We start from the raw sequence: 21650 nt of genomic DNA, 5'->3' as shown, positions 1-21650 counted from the left end.
AGTCTTTCTGTTTCCAGTCTTTTTCTATTAACCCAAAATCGCTGAGCATTCGGGGAAGTCAAATGACTGAGCCGGGCACTCTCATTGGCTGCCTTGGATGTGGCGGAGTTTGAAACTAAGCTACATTTTCTACATTATTTTACAGTAGAATGTGGCGGGCTTAACTACGAAATAATGTTTTCTTTGAATTCAGCATGTTTAAAACCATACGATAGGATGTATAAGTCAATTTTGTATGAAAAAATGGATCTGGCGGAGTTCGATTCTAGGCACCTCAAATGAAAAGTAGTATTTATTATTTATTTATAGCTTTTGTGGATTGCCAAATTGGCCCTATAGGCCTACTTGCCGATCAAAAGTCTGAATACCACTGTTTTAAGTCACACAATATCGTTGTATAGTGCACGTACATTTTTGTTTGGTGTAACTAACCTTTATGAGATAATATCACAAAAGCAACGTCTATTTTGAACATTTTCAACGGACCCACCAATCATGATAGAGCCTTAATTAAAACTCTCGCTCTTATATAAATTATATATTTTTTAAATAAAAAAAAATGCTAACTGGTTTTAAAAGTCTCAATTCCCCCTTTCTAGAATGCGTCATGACTTCTCTCCTCTTCTGAGCAACTCTGTATTATTAATGCATTCATTTCATTTGAACCATTTCTGAAGAAAAGCAACACCAGCTTTATAGTTGGAAATCCTGATTCGTTCTCTGTACTTTCTTCGTTAGAATGCAAAAGGCAGCACAGCCCGTGGCGACACCACCCGAATACAAATAGCGTGTTAAAAACAAACACGGGAGCCGAGGCGAGCTTTAGAAACTGCGAATTCGCATACATCCCGAGTGATTGTTAATCTACTTCAAATCGGCATTCGTCTGCAAGTGGCCTTTGTGTAACATATATTCCTCAAGAGTTTTTTCACGGAACAAATTACAATGATACACTGGTTGACTCGATTACACATGTTAGGCTGCGAGATGAGTTTCTGTTGAACACAAGATACACTGAATGTATGTGAATGAATATTCCAGCCACGAAGGGAAATGTAAATACAGAAACTGTACAATACAGTACTTATTCTTCACAAGAATATTGCTTCATTTATTTTTGTCCGAACTGTGTTCTGATAAACTCATCGTGCTTTTTTTTATTTTTTATTTTTAAAGGAAATCAAAGTTCATTAATTTAACAACTTAGGTGATATAGACAGTAAAACCTCTCTGAACCTGAATTATCTGTCTTTAAACCTCTCTGAGTTTGAGTTATGTGTTGAAACATCTCTGAGTTTGAGGTATCTGTTAAAGCCTCTCTGAACTTGAGTTATCTATTTTGAAACCTCTCTTGAGTTTGAATTATTTTTATTGAAAACTCTCTGGGTTTGAGTTATCTGTATTAAAATCTCCCTGATTTTGAGGTATCTTTGTTAAAACCTGAGTTTGAGTTATCTTGGTTGAAACCTCTCTGAATTTGGGTTATCTTTGTTGAAATCTCTCTGAGTTTGAGTTATCTGTGTTTTGCATTCTTGTGACCAAGGTTATGAAGGATACAACCTACTATTTACGTAGGCTCCGAATCACAACCAATACTTGAATCCAGTTGAGTTGGCGGATGCACAGAATATCGTGCAGGTTCAATCTTGAAAGATTACGCCGTTTCCCCACCACACTATCTCGCCTCCAGAAGAACTAGATTACACGAGCATGCTACCCGTTCCAGCTATTATAATTGGAAATAGTAATAGTCAAGATACCTTGCAGTGTACCTCAGGAGTAGTACTCTGGGACTTCATTTCTCCAACATCATATTACAAATAGGTGTTTCTGTTCTTATGAAAAGTAGTGGCGTATACTGGTTTGATGGCTTGAGCTACCACTAATCTTTATAACACATGTACGTGATTATTATTATTATTATTATTATTATTATTATTATTATTATTATTATTATTATTATTATTATTGGAGTTTAGTTTCCACGTTATTATACAGTCTTCATTTTATCAAGTGGAGAAATATGTTTTTCTCTTCACTAGTAAGACTTATCTTATTAGTATTACGGAAAAATGAAGTATCCCTAAATTCTGCTTTCAATAGATGGTAACTCTACTCACCAGAGTAAATTGGAGCTATCCGAGTCATAAAGAACGCTGAAATAAGCGATTAGCTAACGAAGGAGCCTCAGTCCGCAAGAGCTTTGGCAACGAAACGCAAATAATGAAACAAGTATTTATAACAGCTATGGCAATTATCGCAAAATACTATAAAACACAAAATTTTCGTTACGTTGACGCAAACCGCTACGGAACGAAATTGAAGATGTCCAAGACAATTCCCTGAGACCTCCAAAATGCTTGTCATTACTCGTATAATTTCCCTTTACTCTTTGCTCACGAACAAGAAACCGATTCCTCTAGAGCAGCGTTTCCCAACTGGTGTGCCGCGAATGGGCCGCTGGTGTGCCACGAGGAAATCGAAACAAAATTATTAATTCTATAGCAACCAAATTGCAAGACACGGGAAAAAATGTATATTTTTGTATTTCACATTACTATGAATTTCTACCATGGAGAAAAATACTGTAATTGTAATATTTCCACGGTTAGCTGCTATGTTACGCTTCAATTGAGAGTCATACTAAAACCGAGAAATGGAAGCACTTGTATGGTACGCGTCAAATGAACGTTCGTAGAACATTCATTTGCACGTGAATGACAGAACAACACTTTGTTCAACAGCTGTGTTTTGACTTCCACGCATCGCAAGCTCTGTGACTGCAATAATATGCACCGGTTTCGGTTAAAACAGCAAAGTTAAAAGTACAAGACATTTGTTTGTTCGTTCGTTATTTAGTGATCTTCGTTCTTAGTGAAAGGTTGGATACAGTTTTCGAAAAAGAAAGCGTATTTTTAAAAATATGAGTCCTTCATTTCATTGCAATTGTTTTCTATTTTAAAATTAGAATAAAAAGTAAGCATAATGAATTAGCATGGGGGAAAACCAGTGATCGAGCTTTCATCTCTGTGAGAAGGAGATCAGTAATCACAGAAAAAAATACCATTTTATTTTATATTTGCAAATAATAATAATAATAATAATAATAATAATAATAATAATAATAATAATAATATCTATGAGTGTGCCGCGAGAATTCAACTTACACCCGTAGTGTGCCGCAAGTTGAAAAAAGTTGGGAAATGCTGCTCAAGAGACAACTGCCGTTACCTGGCAGCCTGTTCGTACTCTGTTGGCGGAGGTGGAGCGAAGAGGAGTGCGCTCATATGATTCTTGTACTAGCTAGAGAGTGGTTTCTGCTGCGTTGTCATATCAAAGGTCTCTTAGGTTAGCAAGAAAGACTGCGTGCAAAGAGGTTAGTGGATCTTTCTAAATACATACAGTTCTCAGAAACGTATCATTGAAAGAAGATACTAAAGTATAAAATCATCAATATAATTTAGTTTATATTGTAATAACTTTATTTTGTAATATTCTAGGGCTACCGCCGGTAGGCCTGGTAGCCAACAAAATACGCCACTGATGAAAAGTTCGATTCAAGATGCACTCTTCATCATGGCTCCAAACTTAAATGACACTTAGTGAGTTTTTAAAAAAAATTTAAAAAACCTACAAAGATGCGCAATATTTAAGGCTTTATTTACAGATGTATTTTAATTTCAATATCGTGCTCGGGATGTATTGAACCCGGCCTTCGCTGTAAAATATAAACCTTCAAAGAAACGCACGTACAATGTACCAAATTTGGTTTCCATTTAACGTATATTTCCATTCCGAAAACGTTAAATAAAAATGCAACATTCTGCTTGAGGACAGTCCAGGCCCGTAGCCAGCCCAAAAATGTAGGGGGGGGGGGCGATCCAACCATATGATAGTTCATCACCATATTATAGTTCTTTTGCAAGCCTACTGTAAAACTTTTAAAGGGCTAGCAAAAATTTAGGGGGGGCCGGCCCCCCTAGATCCCCCCTGGATACGGGCCTGGGACAGTCCCAGAGCCGAGGATCTACCCTTCGGTACGCCCTTGATGAAACTAGCAGTACTATTTCAAGATTGTTTTTTTTTTTTTTTTTTAATCTCTTCTTTCAGGAAAACATATAGATTTGTTAAGGACAATTCGATTATTTCAGTGGCTCAGGAGTACAGCGCTCATCTCTGATGCGAGGGGTCTCTGGTTCCAACCTAGCCTTCGTCAATGGATTTTTCTAGTGGACAAGTATCGTGTGCGTTAGTTTTCTCGGGGTTCTTTTGTTTCATCTCACTTTCTTCATTCCACAATTTCATTCATTCTCATCACCACTGTCTCCTTAAGCCTACGCTGCATAACCGTGGGATGTGAAACCGAAATATTTCTGTTGCCCCGCGTAGGGTATTCGCTAACGCTTTCGCCTTTGGTGCGAGTGGCCCTGAGTTCGGTTCCCGCAGGGGACACTGCCGGAAAGATGTAACCATCCTGAGTGAGGATTCCTACATTCCCCATTCCTTTATCCTTTCCTCTACTCAGCGGATAGTGTGCTTGCCGAGGGATATCATCTTTCACACGCAACGGGCTTAAGGCCATATGCCGGTAATGCCCACAAATATGTATGAATAAATAAAAATAAATAAATTAAATATTTCATTGTTTCAATTTTTTTTTTTTTAAATTTGGAAAGAAATTTACTTTCCCTTGAGCAATATCTCTGATCATGCTCGAAGTAGGTTTTCGCAAGTACTACTTTCACGGCCCGCATATCGAACCCTCATCCCCTTGGGCAAATCTGAAATCACCACTGTCCCCAAGGACAAAAATACATAATTGCGTGAAAAGACGTCACAGTGTGTTAACAAATCCTACTATACCATAAAACTGCGAAAAAATGCATAATGTCTACCTATACACGACGCAGATGTACTGAACAATGTGCAAGAAAGTTGAAATAGCTTATGAGCGCTTCCATATACAAAAATCACCATCCATTCATTGGGCACCCTGCAGTAACAACAAGACATCCACAAAAAGCCGTTGTGTAATATTTTCTCCGATAGTTGTACAGGGCTAACTAACTGCTAATAAAGTATAAGTGTTTATTTGTGTATTTCTTTTTAGCCTTGTCGCACAGTAAACACCATCAATAGGTCAATGGACTATCATATAGTTGTCGCTTTCAGAATAACAAAATATACGAAGGCAACTCTACAGAATACAATTTCTGCTACACGTATAAAAGTAAATAAATGCATTACGAAGATATTTTTGAATCAAAAGGAAATATTTCTATTTATCTTGTCAAGTATGTTGAGAAAAATGTATGTAATAGCAGTGTTTGTATATATTTTCCGTGGGGCAAAAACAAGTGTTCACTGCAATGGAGGTCAGAAAACACCATGGGTTCTCTTGACAAAAACTACGATAGAACCATTTTTAGCAGCTGATGTCATCCACACGGCAGTTGACGTATCTAGAAACTTGTAATGCTGGCGAAATCTTCCTGTTCACAGTGACACTAGTACTTTTACTTGTCTTTTGCAGTGAAATATCGGTCACGACCGATACGATAAGCTAATCACAAAGGCATTATACTTGTGCGAAATTGCTTTAAGTGGCTCTTTTACTGAACTCAACGAACATTATTAAATTTTTATTTTATTTTATTTCTAAAGTATACTGACCCCTGTCAACACAAAACTTGTCACGAAGGGGGCGTAATCAGTAATTCAGCTTTGGGGCGACTTAGATCACAGAGGATTACAGGTTCGTATAGGTAACTGGTGTGCAAACTAGGAATTTCACTAACATCTCTTTTCTGCACTGAGGCTATATGAGAGATAGACTTTCAGTTAAAAAAAAATCCAAATGCGTTAAAAGCTCTCTCACCGGAAATAAACCTGGACCATGAGCACAAAAGGTGCGCATGGTAGCCACTAGACCAACGGAGACGGAAGAAAAGATGTTGTATGTTTGAAGTTTATCGTTTCTTTCAGCACTGAGCCTATGTAAGATGTAAACCAATAGCTTAACGTGGGATCCGGAATTGGAGTTACATTAACTCCCATAGGAATCGAATCCAGGTCTCCGGTGATAACCATATTTCTACAAGGGACCTCAGTTAATAAAGAACCAAAGCAGCGGCGTCACCAAGGATAGAATAAAGAATATTTGACAATGTATACAGGGTGTTTCAAAACACCGACAACGTTTGGGAGGTGATTTCTCATACCAAAATAAGACAAAAAATATAGACCAACCTGGGTGCACAAACACTACCTTTCGGAGTTACGGCTTCCGAAAACATGAAAAAGTGAACTTTAAGGGTCCATAGCTTCAATACTATGGGATCTACCGTAATCGCGTCAAGACTTCACTTATGTGCCCTATCCAAATATCCATGTTTCGGAATCCTACAGTGCTTCCACAACAATTTTTTTAGAGTTGGTTGCGGTAGTTGGTGAGTACTTCAAATTATATGCTCGTAGCCAAACTCCCTCTATAAATATTGTTGCATGAGTACCGCAGGATTCTGAAACATGTATTTTTGGATAGCGCACACGTTAGTTCCTAACTGAAGTCTTGATCCGACTATGGTAGGTCCCATAATACTAGAGCTATGGACCTTTAAACTTCATTTCTTCATGTTTTCGGCAGCCTATAACTCCGAAATGGCGGATTTCTGCACCCATGTTGGTCTATACTTTGTGTATTATCTCGGAGTCAAGAATGACCTCCCAAACTTTGTTGTTGTTTTGAAACACCCTGTATATCCTTGATTTCACCTATAATAATAATAATAATAATAATAATAATAATAATAATAATAATATAACAGATATCCTCACAATTGTCAGGCTGATTTTCTTAAACTGTTTTGTTTATATAAGTCCGGAAATTTGCTATCCTCACTATCGTGAATGTCTTCCGTACAGTTCATATGATGACATTTTGCTACCTTGTGAACACTCTTAAGACATAAGCTCCTTTTAAAAAGATTTTAATCAAAGCTTCTTGACAGAAGTCAGAAATATTTTCAATTGCAGTCAGGGCCTATGTTTAGTTGAAGGGGTCCAGCACTTTTTTCTTAAAAAAAAAAGTTACAATTTTGGTAATTTCTGTTCACATTAGTTTATGTTATATTAGTGTAGGGGTCAAGCATAATTTTGCAATAAAAAAATGATAGAATTTCGTTTATTTCTACCAATATTAGGTCAGTTTAGGTTAGTTCATGTTAGCTTAGGTTAGTTACGGTTACGTTATGTTACGTCTAAGTACTTGCAAGACCCATTTCTTATGTAAATTTTATGTTTTTTACGTGCTTCTGGACCCCTTCTGCTAAACATATTCCGCAGTCAGAAACAGAATATTTTATAAAACGATTCGATTAGTAACTTCATTATAACGAATATTTACTAAACAATTTTCTTCTTTTTAAGATTTTTGAAAAAATCTTACATTGTAACTTAATATATTAACTCTCGAGATGGGAGGGCCCTAGCATACCACTTCCACTTTTTTTTTTTTTTTTTTTTTGCGTAAATTTCAATAAAAATACTTAACTTCCAAGATGTGACAAAATTTTTTTTCGGACATGAAACATCAAGAATCGGCACTAAAAGGGTTTGCGCGAGACAATGCGCGTTTTTCAATTGTGTAAAATTAGAAAGATGTGAGAAAATTGACGATCCTGCGAAGTGTGATACAATTTTGAATGCCAATATGGTGTGTTCTATTGAATTCAAAGAAAAATAACATAAGTGTACGGTGAACACGTTATGAATAGCATATCTGTAATAATGCACTCAAAGACGCTAGTATTAAAAGGGTTGAATATTTGGCGGCATCCGTGTACAATGACAGTATAGAAAAACTGCTAACGCGAAGAGAGTAAAGTAAGGTACGATTTTCAGCCTATGCCTACCACAGGTTTACACGTTTTAAACTAAAACATCCTTTACATTCTAGATGATCCTCCAATATACTTATAGTTTAAGGTCTAACGAAACTCCTTACTTATATTCAATGAGCTTAAAAAGTTCGTTAGTGAATTCTCTATGTCTATGTGTGTGTCTTTTATTTGCGATTTTTTCAATTTTGAGCCCTCCATTCGATAGAGCATCAAAAACTATCTCAAAGAAGTGATGGAATTTTTCGTGTCATTCCTACCGTTCCTGAGATATTGGTCAAAAAAGTTGCGACTTCGAGAGATTTAAGGAGCCATATCTCGGGAACCGTAAGTCATAGAGATATTATATTTTGCATTTTTTTTTTCTTACTTTTGAGTCCTTCTTTTTGAGCATATGTATTCGCAAAACAACATATCGTAGAACGTTTTAACAGAACTCTTAAACAAAACATGTGGAAAAAATTTAGTACTTAAGATAATAAAGTACATAGAACAATTTGTATAAATCTTGTAGAAGTTAATAAGAAAAATTAATTCTTTTTTAGTTTTGGCAATGCTCTTGGAGTATCTTCAACTGGTTTCTTTCTGATAACCAGGAACAAAACAGCAAAAATAGATAAAATTATCTTGATTTTCCTATCAATTGTCAGGGGGGGGGACTCTTAATTATATTGAAGCGTACAAACATTTCTTCCCAGGTCCAGTTTTGGCCCTTCTCTCTATCCGCTTACACTCGCATCATAAGTTGTAATTTACAGTATACATATGCATATACAAAACCGACAATGATATTAATACTATGTGATACAAGCGCTCGCAAATTAGTACGGAAGATTACACAGATTTAAGACTTTCTTTTGCAATGTTTCTCCTATAACAAATTACTCTGATTAGAAATTCACAAACAGAACAGATAAAAATATGCAACGTTTTGCAATTTGTTCTCTCGGAATTTCACGATAATCATATTAAATGACCATGCCACAACTTGTTCATTATTATCTTCTTTCTTTTTCTTTTTCTTTAAATCTCAAATTCTTACGTCTACTTGTGTTACTTGCGTATCGATTAAAACTTAAGAAATGTTTCTAGCCTTAAATATTTATATGCCGTTCGCTACACAAGATTTTTTTTTCCTTAAAAGTTTTACAGAACACACACATAATCATATACATAAAAAAAATATCATGACATGTTTGAGAGCTTGAGTGTCATTCCAAAGTAAAATTTATTGGAGCCATTAGTTGGCAATTATTAGATGGTCTTATATACTGTAGTTCATTAGCCAAATATTGTGTCCAGTCTGGAAGCCGCCATGCTACTGACAATTATAGGCATCTGGAACCAGGTGAACTAATACAAAAAGAACTACCACGCTAAAAATGTGTTTACTAGGTGAATAACTTGTGAACAGCATTTTTTTTTTTTTTTTGCTATCAACTAAAAGTACCTGGTAATGAATTATCAATAACGATATGAGTTAAAAACAAAAACTCACTCACTCTTTAATTTAACAGTATCCAGACATTGGTACAAATTATTTAATAGCACAAATCAATGTTTTCCATAGATGGATTTTTTTTTTAAGACAGGGAGAAAAAAAAAAAAACACCGATGCTTAAAACAAATAGGTTTTTGTTGACACGTGCACTATTTGTGAATTATATATACACGCTCCATAACAACAATTTATCTAATTTAAAAGAAGTCTTTTGCTTAGTCCATACTATAAACCTTCATTTGCTTACATCTAACGAACCGGCAGTCATTGTATATATATATATATATATATATATATATATATATACCGGGTGTTTCAAAACAACACCGACAACGTTTGGAAGGTGATTCATGACACCGAGATGAGACAAAACGTACAAACTAACCTGGATGCACAAATGCTTCCTTTAGGAGGCTGCCAAAAACCTAATAAATAAATAAATAAATAAATAAAATAACTTAAAGGTCCATAGCTCCAGAACTACGGGACATATCGTAGTCGGGTCAAGACTTCACTTAGAAACTAATATGTGCCCTAGCCAAATATTTATGTTTCAGAATCCTGCGGTACTTCTGCAACAACTTTTTATAGAGGTAGGTAGTGAGTACTTCAAATTATATGCCCGTAGCCAAACTTCCTCTATAAAAATTGTTGCGTCAGTACCTTAGGATCCTGAAAAATGTATTTTTGGATGGCGAATATATTAGTTCTTACGTAAAGTCTTAACCCGACTACGGAAGGTACCTTAGTTTTGGAGCTATGGACCTTTAAAAGTTCATTTTTTGACGTTTTCGGCAGTCTATAACTGCGAAAGGAAGCATCTGAGTGCCAAAGTTGTTCTATACTTTTTGTCTTATTTTGGTGTCAGGAATCACCTCCCAAACGTTGTCGGTGTTGTTTTGAAACACCCTATATATACACACCAAACAAACTTTCCCTGTCATCTGCAGGGACATCTCCGAAATTCAAGTACCTACATACTCTTGTGTGGTTCCTAAGCAGTTAGCGTACGCGCCTTTGGCGTGGGAGGCCCGGGTTCGATTCCCGGCGGGAGCTCATGTGGTTCGGATTCCACGTTAATCAGTAGGTCCACGTCTCATATACCCTCGCTGCTGAACGGGACGTAAAATCTCAAAATCACCTCAACTCTTGTGTGGTTCGATCACAGCCTATTCCACGTAAATAACTCAATTTCGCTTATCATTATGATCGCCCGGCCCGCTCATATAACGAACACTCAACCTAAAGCAGAAAGGTACAGTTACAACAGTATAGTCACTACTTAACAATTAGAATAGTGACCGCTAAATGCTTGGCATTACCAGTAAAATGACTGGAGTTTTGTAAGCAGATATAAAACTGCATTATTATCTAGCTATAACAGTTTATCTGAAACTAATATTTCTAGTTAGTTACTTCTGGATTTGACTACGTAACAGATTATGATACTCTGCTATTAAGTTCCAACTGTCAGCGATCAAGTTGCTATGATTGGACTGTCTTATAATCAATGTACGATGTTTTCAAGTGTTACCAGGTCAATTTTATTCTTATACTCCTTGAGCTGATGGTATTTGGAATGATAGATCAAATTCGAACTTTCCTTTCAGCAATAAAATACCTATCGCACCATTACTACAAAAGTGCCATAACTTAAAAATTATCAACTTTAAGTTATGTATATATATTCGGATTAGTGAGCCTGGCGTCTATCCGGTAATATAAGAATCATGGCCCTAGCTTTTCTAGATGCTGCACGAGAGCGCTAGTTTCATTAGTGAATAACATTAAAATGAATGTATTTACCAACACTTTCAAATGCGATTTACTCAAAACTAACTTTTTTCAGTTATGGCACTTTTGTAGTAAGGGTGCGATATGTATATACAGTATATATAATACACAAAAAACGCATCTTACCTGACACGTTGCATTTTCCAAATGTGTCTCTTGCTTCTCTGACAAGACTTTGGCTACATCCCGGACAGAAGTGGCTACATCTGGCGATATACTTCCTCCAGCAAGGGCGGAGTCAAGCATACGAAGGGTGTCTTGGTCCGACTTTAATGCTTTCTGTAATTCTGTGTAAAGGAGATCGAACTGATGCCACGTTTGAGATGCCCGTTGTAAGTTGTTCAGCTGTGCAGAAACTCTGCAAGTAAAATAAAATAAAAATGTTAATCAGTCAAATAAATTCATATACACAAATCTTTCTTGTTATAAGTGATGTATATATTTATTATTTCAACTACCAAAATGATGAAACTTTCCCCCGCTTTTCCGACACTTTTTCAATTGGTGTGGGCATTATATTTTAAATATATGTATCAGTGGCGTAGCACACTTTTGCGGCCCCCCCCGCAAAGTATAGAGAAGGGGCCCCACTTGTAAAGCCGACAGAAGTAAGATTGAAATTCTATTTCTTTAAAACTTTATTCATCGCAAGACTTCGGGGCCCCCCCGCACTGCGGGGGTTGCGGGGGCAGCTGCTACGCCACTGATATGTATGGACATCAGACATCAGGAAAAATGACCATGGATGTTGAGAAGATGAATTGGTATTGAAAACTCAGGACGCAGGGGCGGATTTAGAGAAGGGGCGATCGGGGCAATCGCCCCCCCCCAGAAGAGGAAAACTTTCTTATTATATATATATATATATATATATATATATATATATATATATATATATATATATATATATATATATATATATATATATATATAAACCATTCCAAAGTTTGGAGCCCTTAAAAGTAGCAGTAGGACAACCCACCGTCCCCCCCAGAAGTCAGTCCTGGATCCGCCCCTGTCAGGACGAACAACGTTACGAAATGAATAATATTGAAGATAGTTATAAAAATGTAAAAGAGGTTCGGACAATGAACACATTAATCAATGTCATAACAGGAATAGAAGGAAATACACGGAGGAACAGACGAAGAATGTTGAAATAGCTTTTCTTTTAGTGTCCCCCGATTATGCCTGTTAGACTAAGCTTATCTTGCAGAGACTTGCTTTTAACCTACGCAAACTTGCTGCCAACTTGTTGTGCACTTGCAGTGCACGTGATATACTTGCTGAGACTTGCGTCAAACCTGGACTAACTTGCTGCCAACTTGCTGTGCACTTGCAGTGCAAGTGGAAACTTGCTTTGCAAACTTACCATACATTTGCCCTGCAGGCGTGCTGCAAGTTCGAAGAGCGTCAACTAGGAAGTTTGCATTAAACTTGCAGACTCGCATCACAAGTCTGCTGCAAGTTTGCCAGACTTGAATTGCAAATCTGCTGCAAGTTTGTTGCAAGTCATTGTTGCTATCTGGGAGGGAGACATGTAAATACGGCAAGTGAATGATGATGGAAAAATTGATGGAATGAAGTTTGGGACGAAACAGGAGCACCCTGAGAAAACCCACGGACACGTTGTTGTCTACCACCAACTTACTTGGCTCGAGTAGAACAAGGGAGCTCACACACCAGAGATGGGCTATCTACCACTGGGCCACCGTGCCCCTCAATATTGAAATATGACAAACAGAATTGCAAAAGGTAATTCTTAGATCCATGGAATATATTATTATAGAGACCATAGCATAAACACAGTAATAGTATCTCACCTAGCTTCCATACTGAAAAGATACGCTACATTCAGTTTAAGTCATCTGACATTAACCAATGTCTTATCAATTTCGAAACAATTTATCTTCGATTTTATGACATGTAACTACATTCTTCAGTAAAAAAAAAAAAAAAAAAAAAAAAAAAAAAAAAAAAAAAAAAAAAAGCGTATGGTATTTAAGATAATATTGCCGGTTGGTATAATCGACAGTGATGACATGGGTCACGATGAACAAGTAACCAGGAAATTTAAATCCAAAATATGTAGGCCTATGTTCAAATTATGTTTGTATTATTAGGTGCCTACTTTTGAGAACTGGCGCCTAGATCGGAAGACAAAATTTTCGAGTACTGCTCTGGTTCATGAAGCTCTTTCGCTAGCCTAACCATCTGTCTGCCTCTGTTTGCTATAGCTTTCTTCAACTCCATACCACAGCGGTCACCATGAAAGCATTTCTCTTGTGGAAATATAGTAAAACAGCAAAAATAATATATGATACGATTCTTATAGCATTAAAAATAGTTGTAACAATTGGTGTGTGATGTAATGCTAATATGTACAGTAAAGGTAGAAACCATGTAAAGGATGTAGTGGGATACGGATTTTCTTGTAAGTCATTAAGAGCTTTTTGGTGCAGAAAGTGCTATATTTGTAGAAGGAGCGCAATAACGTTTATAATATGTATACAGACAAATTTCCTATGCGTTAAAGAGTTTGAGAAAAGTTTACGCCAATAGAACATGAACTTTTAAAGCAATGGGAGCCAAATTCTGAAAATAAAGAAAGGCTATATTCTAGGTTTAATACGGTGGCTTATTCCCAATCTGCGCGTAATTTACTTTTAATATGAACTGATGTAGTAGTTAGATTCCTAATGTTTCTGATCATAACAACCGTAATATAATAAAGTAATCCTGCTGATACTTACCTAAAATATATGTAATGACAGAACATTAGGATCATTTTTAGTTTATTTTAAATTTAGAGAATATGTCTTGTGAACATGTTATTTTTATACATAGTAAGTATTTTACTTATTTAGTCGCTTTTCCTTCCACTATTCCACTAAATTTATTTGTAGTTCACAGTAAGAATCTCCAATATGAAAGGATTCCCCGAAGCTTTCAATAGGCTCAAAATAGAGGTACCGATAAATGACGTCACGCCAAAACGCGTTTCTGTTGCCGTGACGTAAGCAGCGCATTTCTGAATTGTTTGAAGCTTTGCATGTCCCTAACTAAGACACATTTTTCTGAGATTTTTGCTATGTGTTATATTGATGACTAGTTCTACACGATGGTATGGTTAAATTACAGCTTTTGGTAAGAAAAGGTATGTAAGTTCTCATATGTCTGGTCTGGTCTCGAATTTTAAAATGTCATTCTCGACTCGCCACTTGTCTCGTTTTCGAAGTGAAAATCGAGACGAGACGATATATTTCTCATCTCGTGGACAACATTACGAGACCCTTAAGTGCGAAGAAAGGACGTTTACTATTCACCCAAAACTCCTCGGTGACCGCATTCTGAACTGAAGTTAACTGTATATGATTCTCTTCGTGTGTAAAGCACCACAGTTTTCTTTCTCCCAGATTTCCTTCTATTTGCACTCCCTACTTCGAAGTTTTGATATTCTAACTAATTTCATGAAAGTAAGTCTTATTTGATCCTACGTCAAACTATGAGATTCAATAGGATCTTTTGGATTATTAAAGGCAAAAGATGATTATGTAGAGGCGGACAGATAATACGTTTCATGTATATGTATGGATTCTTGCGTGGAAAACTAACTCTCCTGACCGTTCCGTAAATAAGATCTGACAAGTTATTCTCGCTCTTCTATTTGCTCATGGGTAATGTGACGTCTTCACCGTAGAAGTGATATTAGGATCTGGAGGATGCCCTCTAGTGAAGAATTATTGGCAGGGGCACGCGGAATGTAATGAAAGTGGACCATGTTTTCCTCCGTGAGATGGTGACGTGACAGACAGTCTGTCCACATGATACTCGCCTTCTAGCGAACCATCTTCATTACTTCTGCAAATATTGACATTGGGGAGAGAAGAACCCGGCCTCCTGGCCGCTAGCATGTGTCTGCGCACAACTCTCAATATTTCTACCTCTGGAAATCTTTTATTGGTGACGGGATGGTTCGCTGTGACAAGTCGAGTACCTCGGAGGATAGTTAATTAGCTTGCAGTGGAAACATTTTGAATTACGTGTCCAAACCGGCTTCTTGTTCACTGTTCTGCAAACAAATAATCTCTCTCTTGCTCTCTCCTCTCAGTTAGTGAGCTGCATCAGCTATTATATGATCTGGGAATTAAATCTTGACTGGCAGGAAACATTTACGTTTATGATGATGACACTCTTTGTCATCTGCCAGGAACATTGCTAGGTAAACATTATTTATCATCGTCTTAAATCCACCGAAAAAAAAAAAAAATAAATAAATGCAATTGAAAATGAAGCCCGATAAATACCACTGCACTGTTAGTTACATATTAAATGTATCTGGTCAGGATTTGTTAGAATTCGCTCTCTAAACCAGGTTAGCTACATTAAATACGTTTTTTATAAATTGAATTACGCTCATGTTCGAACTTTACAAAAAAAAAAAAAAAAAAATCGCTATTAAAAACATGCTCAGCTTAGAAATATTGTAACTGCGCTTGAAAATGAAACAACACTGAATACAAGAAAATTCAATAAATAAACGTTAACGTCACGGGGACTTAAGAGCTTCAATATTGAGGTCCGCATTAAACATACAGTCAATAAACCTATCTTGAATATTTTCTCTATTGATTGTGTAACATGTGCAATTGCACGGTAAGTTTTTGTACAGAGAATGCTCCCATGGAGTCACCACGTCACAAAACGAGGTGTTTTATTTCGATCCTGAGAGGAAAAGGTAGTCCATATAATGAAAGCATTCAACATTTCTGTGTTGAAAGAAGCCACCACTTGCCAGGTCTCACAAAAACTGGATGGAGATTTTTTTTTTTTTTTTTTTTTTAATCATAGGGGAGATTTTGTAGACTTTCTCGAATGTGGAACTACCATTACCAAACGAAGATATTGCTCGTCCTTAAACAAACTGCAGCGTATCTTACGAACAAAGAGGCGTCAGTTACATGCAAAAAACGTTAAGTCGTATTACGATAACGCAAGATTGCACGCTGCACACATAGAAGTTCACAAGATTGGCCAACTGAGATGGACAGTGTCGCCACAACTCTAATATAATCCCGACCTAGCGCCATCGGATTTCTATTAGTTTGGATGGCTGACGGCTCATATGCATGGAACAGTTCCGAGATGACAACAAACTCATTGTTTACGTGAGAAAAAGAGGTGTAATGCCCAACCTTAAAAGTTTTACCAAAGTGCAATCATATCATTGAGTGCAGTGAGACAAATGATCATATATTGCGCGATATCTCTAAAGGACCCATGATTCTACCTACAAAATTTATGTAGTGCTTACCATTACCAAGTGAGCTGCAGTGGATTGTGTTTGGATAAACCCTCACGAGTAGTTTTCGTGAAAAGAAATGACGAAACAGATTTTTAAGGCCATAAAAAGTATATAATTCGTGGTCAACAAGAATGGGATCAAAAACATCTATCTTCTGGTGAGTAGGATTCTTGGTTCGATCCCAGTTTGTGTCATGGGGCTTTGAGGTGGACGAATACCGCACACGTTTTTTTTAAAGGGGGTTTTCTCTAAATTTCTTCAATTCACCATTTCATTAATTACTAGCACCATCGTTGCCCTTAGCCTCGGTGGATGCGGGTACGTGGCTCAGTGGTGGAGTGCTTAGCTCTGGTACGTGGGGTCCCTGATTTAATCCCCGGCCAAGTAAGTCTGTAGTGGACAATATAGTACCAGGGTTTTCACGTTTCCTCCCTCTTTCTCATTCCACCAATTCTTCCATCATCATCCACTTGCTTTAATTATCGTCTCCCTTAATCTAAATGGCATAATCGTGGAACGTTAAACTCAAAGATTTCATTCATAAATGTACATTTCTGATCTTCCTTGTTACCTTTAGCAGAGTTTATTCTTAATATTCATGTTATATTCACGGATAGCTGGGATGGCTTTTTTTTTTTTTTTTTTCAACTTTGCCTTTATGCTATATATGAGTTCATTAAGGTCAAACGCTGTGTTATTTTAAATTTGCATAGATTCTCCAGCATAATCCAAGACAAACGACCACGAATGAATCACTATAACGAGTGTTTCACCTTTCACGGCCAGACCGGAACAAATCTAACCATTAGGTTTCCTATCACACCCACGGTGCATGAAAATTCTTGGATTATCATCTTCCACCATAGCTCGATGTCCATGCTCAAAATAACACACATCTTGTAGAGCCGATGTAGGTACGCATGTTTTAACACAAAGTCATCAGAAAAGTTTTTACCATAAGATGGACATTCACGATTTTAATTTCTGTGCAGTGTTGACCTTGACAGGGCCACCAGATGCGACTGGAGTACTCTGAGAAAAAAAAAAAAAAAACAAAAGACGAAACGACAAATTGATACTGACGATCAAGGTGGAGGTATGGGAGTAATGAAGCGCCCCCTGCGGTGAAACTAACAACTCCCCTGCTGAGAGAAAGAAACACGGCACGACCCTTGTTCTTCCTACTCATCAAGAAGTTGCCATTGCCCTGCTGTTACGACAATCGGTCTTCATTGCCTTGATGAGTGACCACGACATTGGGGGATTAACCTTGCCAGCAACCCGTGGTACATGATCTGCCGCGGCAGGTAATCTTCTCCAAGCTGTACCCCGTACTAGCAGCGATTAAAGAAAGATTCTTCCCTTGCATACGCTCGGCAATTTCTCTTGGAACTGCCCTTCTACTGATGAGGAGAAAAACGGAACAAATACGCCAAGTTCCTGGTTTAACTATCCAAATGGAAATCTGGTAGTCTATTGTAGGTCTTTACTTCGCTTCTTATGTTCTTTAACTTAATCGAAAGGAAACAAATTTAATAAAACAAAACTAATTTCTACAAAAGTATTTGCTAGTGATGGCCTCAATAGTGGACCGAGAAAAGCACACAACCAGTGGCGGCTCTTGAGAGAAATTACCTAGGTAAAAATGTAAAATTTACCGCTACAAGGCACGGGTAGAATCCGAAGCTGTATGAAGCTTTCTTTCCTTGGTTTTTGGGGATAAAATTTAGAATTCTTAAGTTCGTAACTTAATTAAATTTATTATGCCTTCCCAGAAGAGCCGTTGCTGTACACAACTGTCCTCAATAAGAGGGGGTGCGGTGGCTCAGTGGTAGAGCGTTCACCTCTGGTGCAAGGGTCGCTTGTTCCATTCCAGGCCCTGTGATTTTGTGGTGAACAACATCGGGTCTGTAGATTTCTTTCATAAATAATTCAGCCGTGTGTGAGGTTGTACAAATATTTCAGATCACTAATTTTATGACGAATGACGTAACAGTTTGTGTTTTTATCATCGCATGTGTGCGAGCTACTCTGAAACGTACTATTGCCAAGAAGTTTAGAATGAACTGAGCCGGGATAGATTTTGTAGGAGCTGCCATTTTCCAGATAGGTGAACAATATTCCAGTTTAGGAGAAACTATTGCCTTATAGAACGTTACTACGGAAGAGAGGTTTCGCATTTCTGTTAATCTGTACAGAAGTCCTAGAAGACGCAACGAATGCTTCGTGATAGTGTTTATATGTTCAGGATAACAAAACCCCTTAATTGGAAACACGCTAGGGCACTGTAGGAGTAGTTGAGTCGACTGGCTGGTTGTTTTTAGTTTCACATCCACTTTCAGCACCGAGGTCATATGAAACAACCAATTGTTTAAAATGTAATCCGAACCATTAATCGGGTTTGTATACCTGACAAACACACCCAGGACCACGAGCATAAGCCACTTGGCCACAACGGTCCACAAGATGACACGATCATGCATTTCTTCCCCGAACCCATTTGTAAGATAAAGATATAACAGTCTTTACTTACTTTTGGAATGTTTCGTCCCAAACTCTGTAGAGATCGGCAACATCATCCTTCAGCTCTCCTCCTGGCTGTCCAATCCCTGTCAGGAAGCGATGTACTGCCACGTTCACTTGCAGCAACTGAGTTTTTCTATCACGAAGAGTCGCCAGCCTCATCTAAAAGAAAGAAAAGAACAAATCATCATGTACCTACTGTTTTGTTCTACAGTATTCTTAATTGACTAAGTTGAGAAGATATTTGGAGTACTGTATTTCAATATTGCAGAAAATAAACAATGTTACATTTTACCGGAAGTCAATAAAGTACACTAGAGATATATATATTTTCGCAATTTCAGGATATACTGATGAACATTAATTATTTTATGATATTTTTCACCCAAGCTATTACAGTGATCAGAAGTATTACGGAAAACATAATATGCAGGTTGACTACTACAATATCTGTTAAGTGTATTATGGAATATCTATGGAAATCCTGAAGAATCATAATGACTTTTTTCCCTTAGGTATAAGATTTTATTTCTGCTTTTGTCTGTCTGTAGATATCATTTATTCTTTCTTTTTCCTCAGGCGAGAAATAAGTTTTAACCATTTAGTAAAGCCATATGAAAGCAGAATTAATACATATTCAATTTCACATATACGTGCACCAGGGTCAGCACGTCAAGTAGTGCGCTCCTTAGATTTTTTTTTTTTTAACCTCTGGTTGGTTAAGAGTTTGTATGGTTTACAATCGTAATAAGAACTCAAGTAATACACACCTAAGTATAGATGTACTTTTTCGCAATAATAATTGCAAACAAGATGTAAAATCGAGAACAGCTCAAGAAAAAAAGGCATTTGAAGAAAAAATGTAGATATCAGTGATGGAACAGGTCCACACACTTTGTGACCCAGGCAGAGCCAGTTCGATCCGAAAAGATTCATAAACCGTCGGATTCAAGGCCTAGTATAACTCTGACACGACGAAACATCGCCATACACATGAGAAGTACGTATGAGTTGCAAATATAATTCTTTTATATTATAAGTATTGCACTGGCAGATAACTACAAGATTTATCAGAGTATTAATGTATGAGAATCACAAAAAACGAGCTAGGAACATTCTTCTTATGATGAATCTTCAAAATTTTATCGTGTAGAATATAAAAGATGCCGCTGAGCTCAATGTTTTGTTAATTTTTTTTTCTTGTTGGATAGTCTTATGTTCAAACACCGCTATATTATTTTTCAGTAAGGGAAGACGAATAAACATGAAACTACACATGAAATATTCGAAATATGGTATCTTGATTAAGAAACGTCACACCAGGAATCAAAGAAATGAATATCCGAGCTCAAGCAGTGAACACGAATGATCCAATATGAAATTCTGCAGTAATGTTGCCTGCAGAGGTGATAGTTTTGCTGCTTCCGGGTCATCACGTCCGTCTGGGGTCACCGGGTTAGAAAAGCAAGACCCACACAAAAGTGGCGATCTTGACCTGTTCCATCACTGGTCGACAATTTTCCATCATTGGTAGACACAGTTTCATCACTGATAGACACAGTTCCATCACTGATAGACAGAAAAGATTGATGAATCATATGCATGGTGTGTGGGTTTGTACAAAATATGAAGCATAGACTCACGAAGGGAAGAAGACAAGTAGATCATGAAAATTAGTAAACATTAGATGGATAAGTAAGATATTGAATGAAGAAGTGTCGGAAACGATAAAAAGAAAAGTCCTTAAGACAATTTCAACATGAATAGACAGAACAATTGAATAAATTATAAGAGACGGAGGAATCACGCTATTTTAAGACTGAAATGTTCGGGCCAAATACGGCATTCTCTAGAACAACTATATACATATATAGCAAAGTCTGATACAGAAGAGAGAAGTGTGGAAAGTTAATGAAATCAATCGAGAAAGAGAGAACATTTTATAAGCTCAATAGAATGCGAAATCTCAGGTTGTCAATGTTGAAAGATGGGCATTTTCCTGAGAGTTTATAATCCAAGCAAAGAAAACAGTTTTGCCGCTACTAAATACATATCGTCAACTCTTATGCGAACAAACAAAACTACTGTACGTTTAAGAATGAATGACAGTATAGCTCGACGATACTCAAAATCCGCTATCGAATTTGACTTCAAGACAGTACTGTTACGTGAGTAGATAGCAGATAAACAAGGCAGCGGTATGAAACTGAGTAACTTAGTAAAACCACCTGTGAAACTTCTGAAAGTTATATGAACCAGGGGTCAAGATAGGGTAACGCGGGGAGACGTCGTCCCCTCGCTTGCAAGAAGTACCTATGGCGTCCCCCACTTCCTAAAAAAATATAGTAGCCAAAGAGAGGTGCGGGGGCGGCGTGACGTCATGCGTCTCCCTACTTTTTAGATCCCCTTTTACCCCTGACCTGAACCAAAACCTTTCGAAAATTTCCTAATCAGAAGAGGATGCGAGTGGGCTACCGAAACTATAATGGTGAAAATCCACGTTTTGTAAAACATTACATATTCCTTATTTATTTTAAATTGTTCAGCACAGATAAATATCTGAGCTTTTACAATCGGATGGGTAACAAAACGAAATAGTTTAACCTGACTGCTTTTTGACAATACATCA

At 37.2% G+C, this 21650-nt stretch overlaps 1 protein-coding gene across 4 annotated transcripts in view; it reads right to left on the bottom strand.

The window, feature by feature from the left end:
- klar (klarsicht) overlaps positions 1-21650 on the bottom strand; it is an 828351-nt gene that overhangs the window by 35863 nt on the left and 770838 nt on the right. For all 4 annotated transcript variants that reach the window (XM_081758673.1, XM_081758668.1, XM_081758672.1 and 1 more), the window contains 2 exons: positions 19032-19183; positions 11320-11551 (listed from right to left, as the gene is read on the bottom strand). In XM_081758673.1, coding sequence (XP_081614799.1) covers positions 11320-11551; positions 19032-19183 — 384 coding nt within the window. The remainder of the gene's footprint in view (positions 1-11319; positions 11552-19031; positions 19184-21650) is intronic.

This window comes from Thermobia domestica, chromosome 5, assembly GCF_964235325.1.
Source record: "Thermobia domestica chromosome 5, izTheDome1.hap1.1, whole genome shotgun sequence".
NCBI lineage: Eukaryota > Metazoa > Arthropoda > Insecta > Zygentoma > Lepismatidae > Thermobia > Thermobia domestica.
This window is presented reverse-complemented; position numbering and strand designations above follow the sequence as displayed.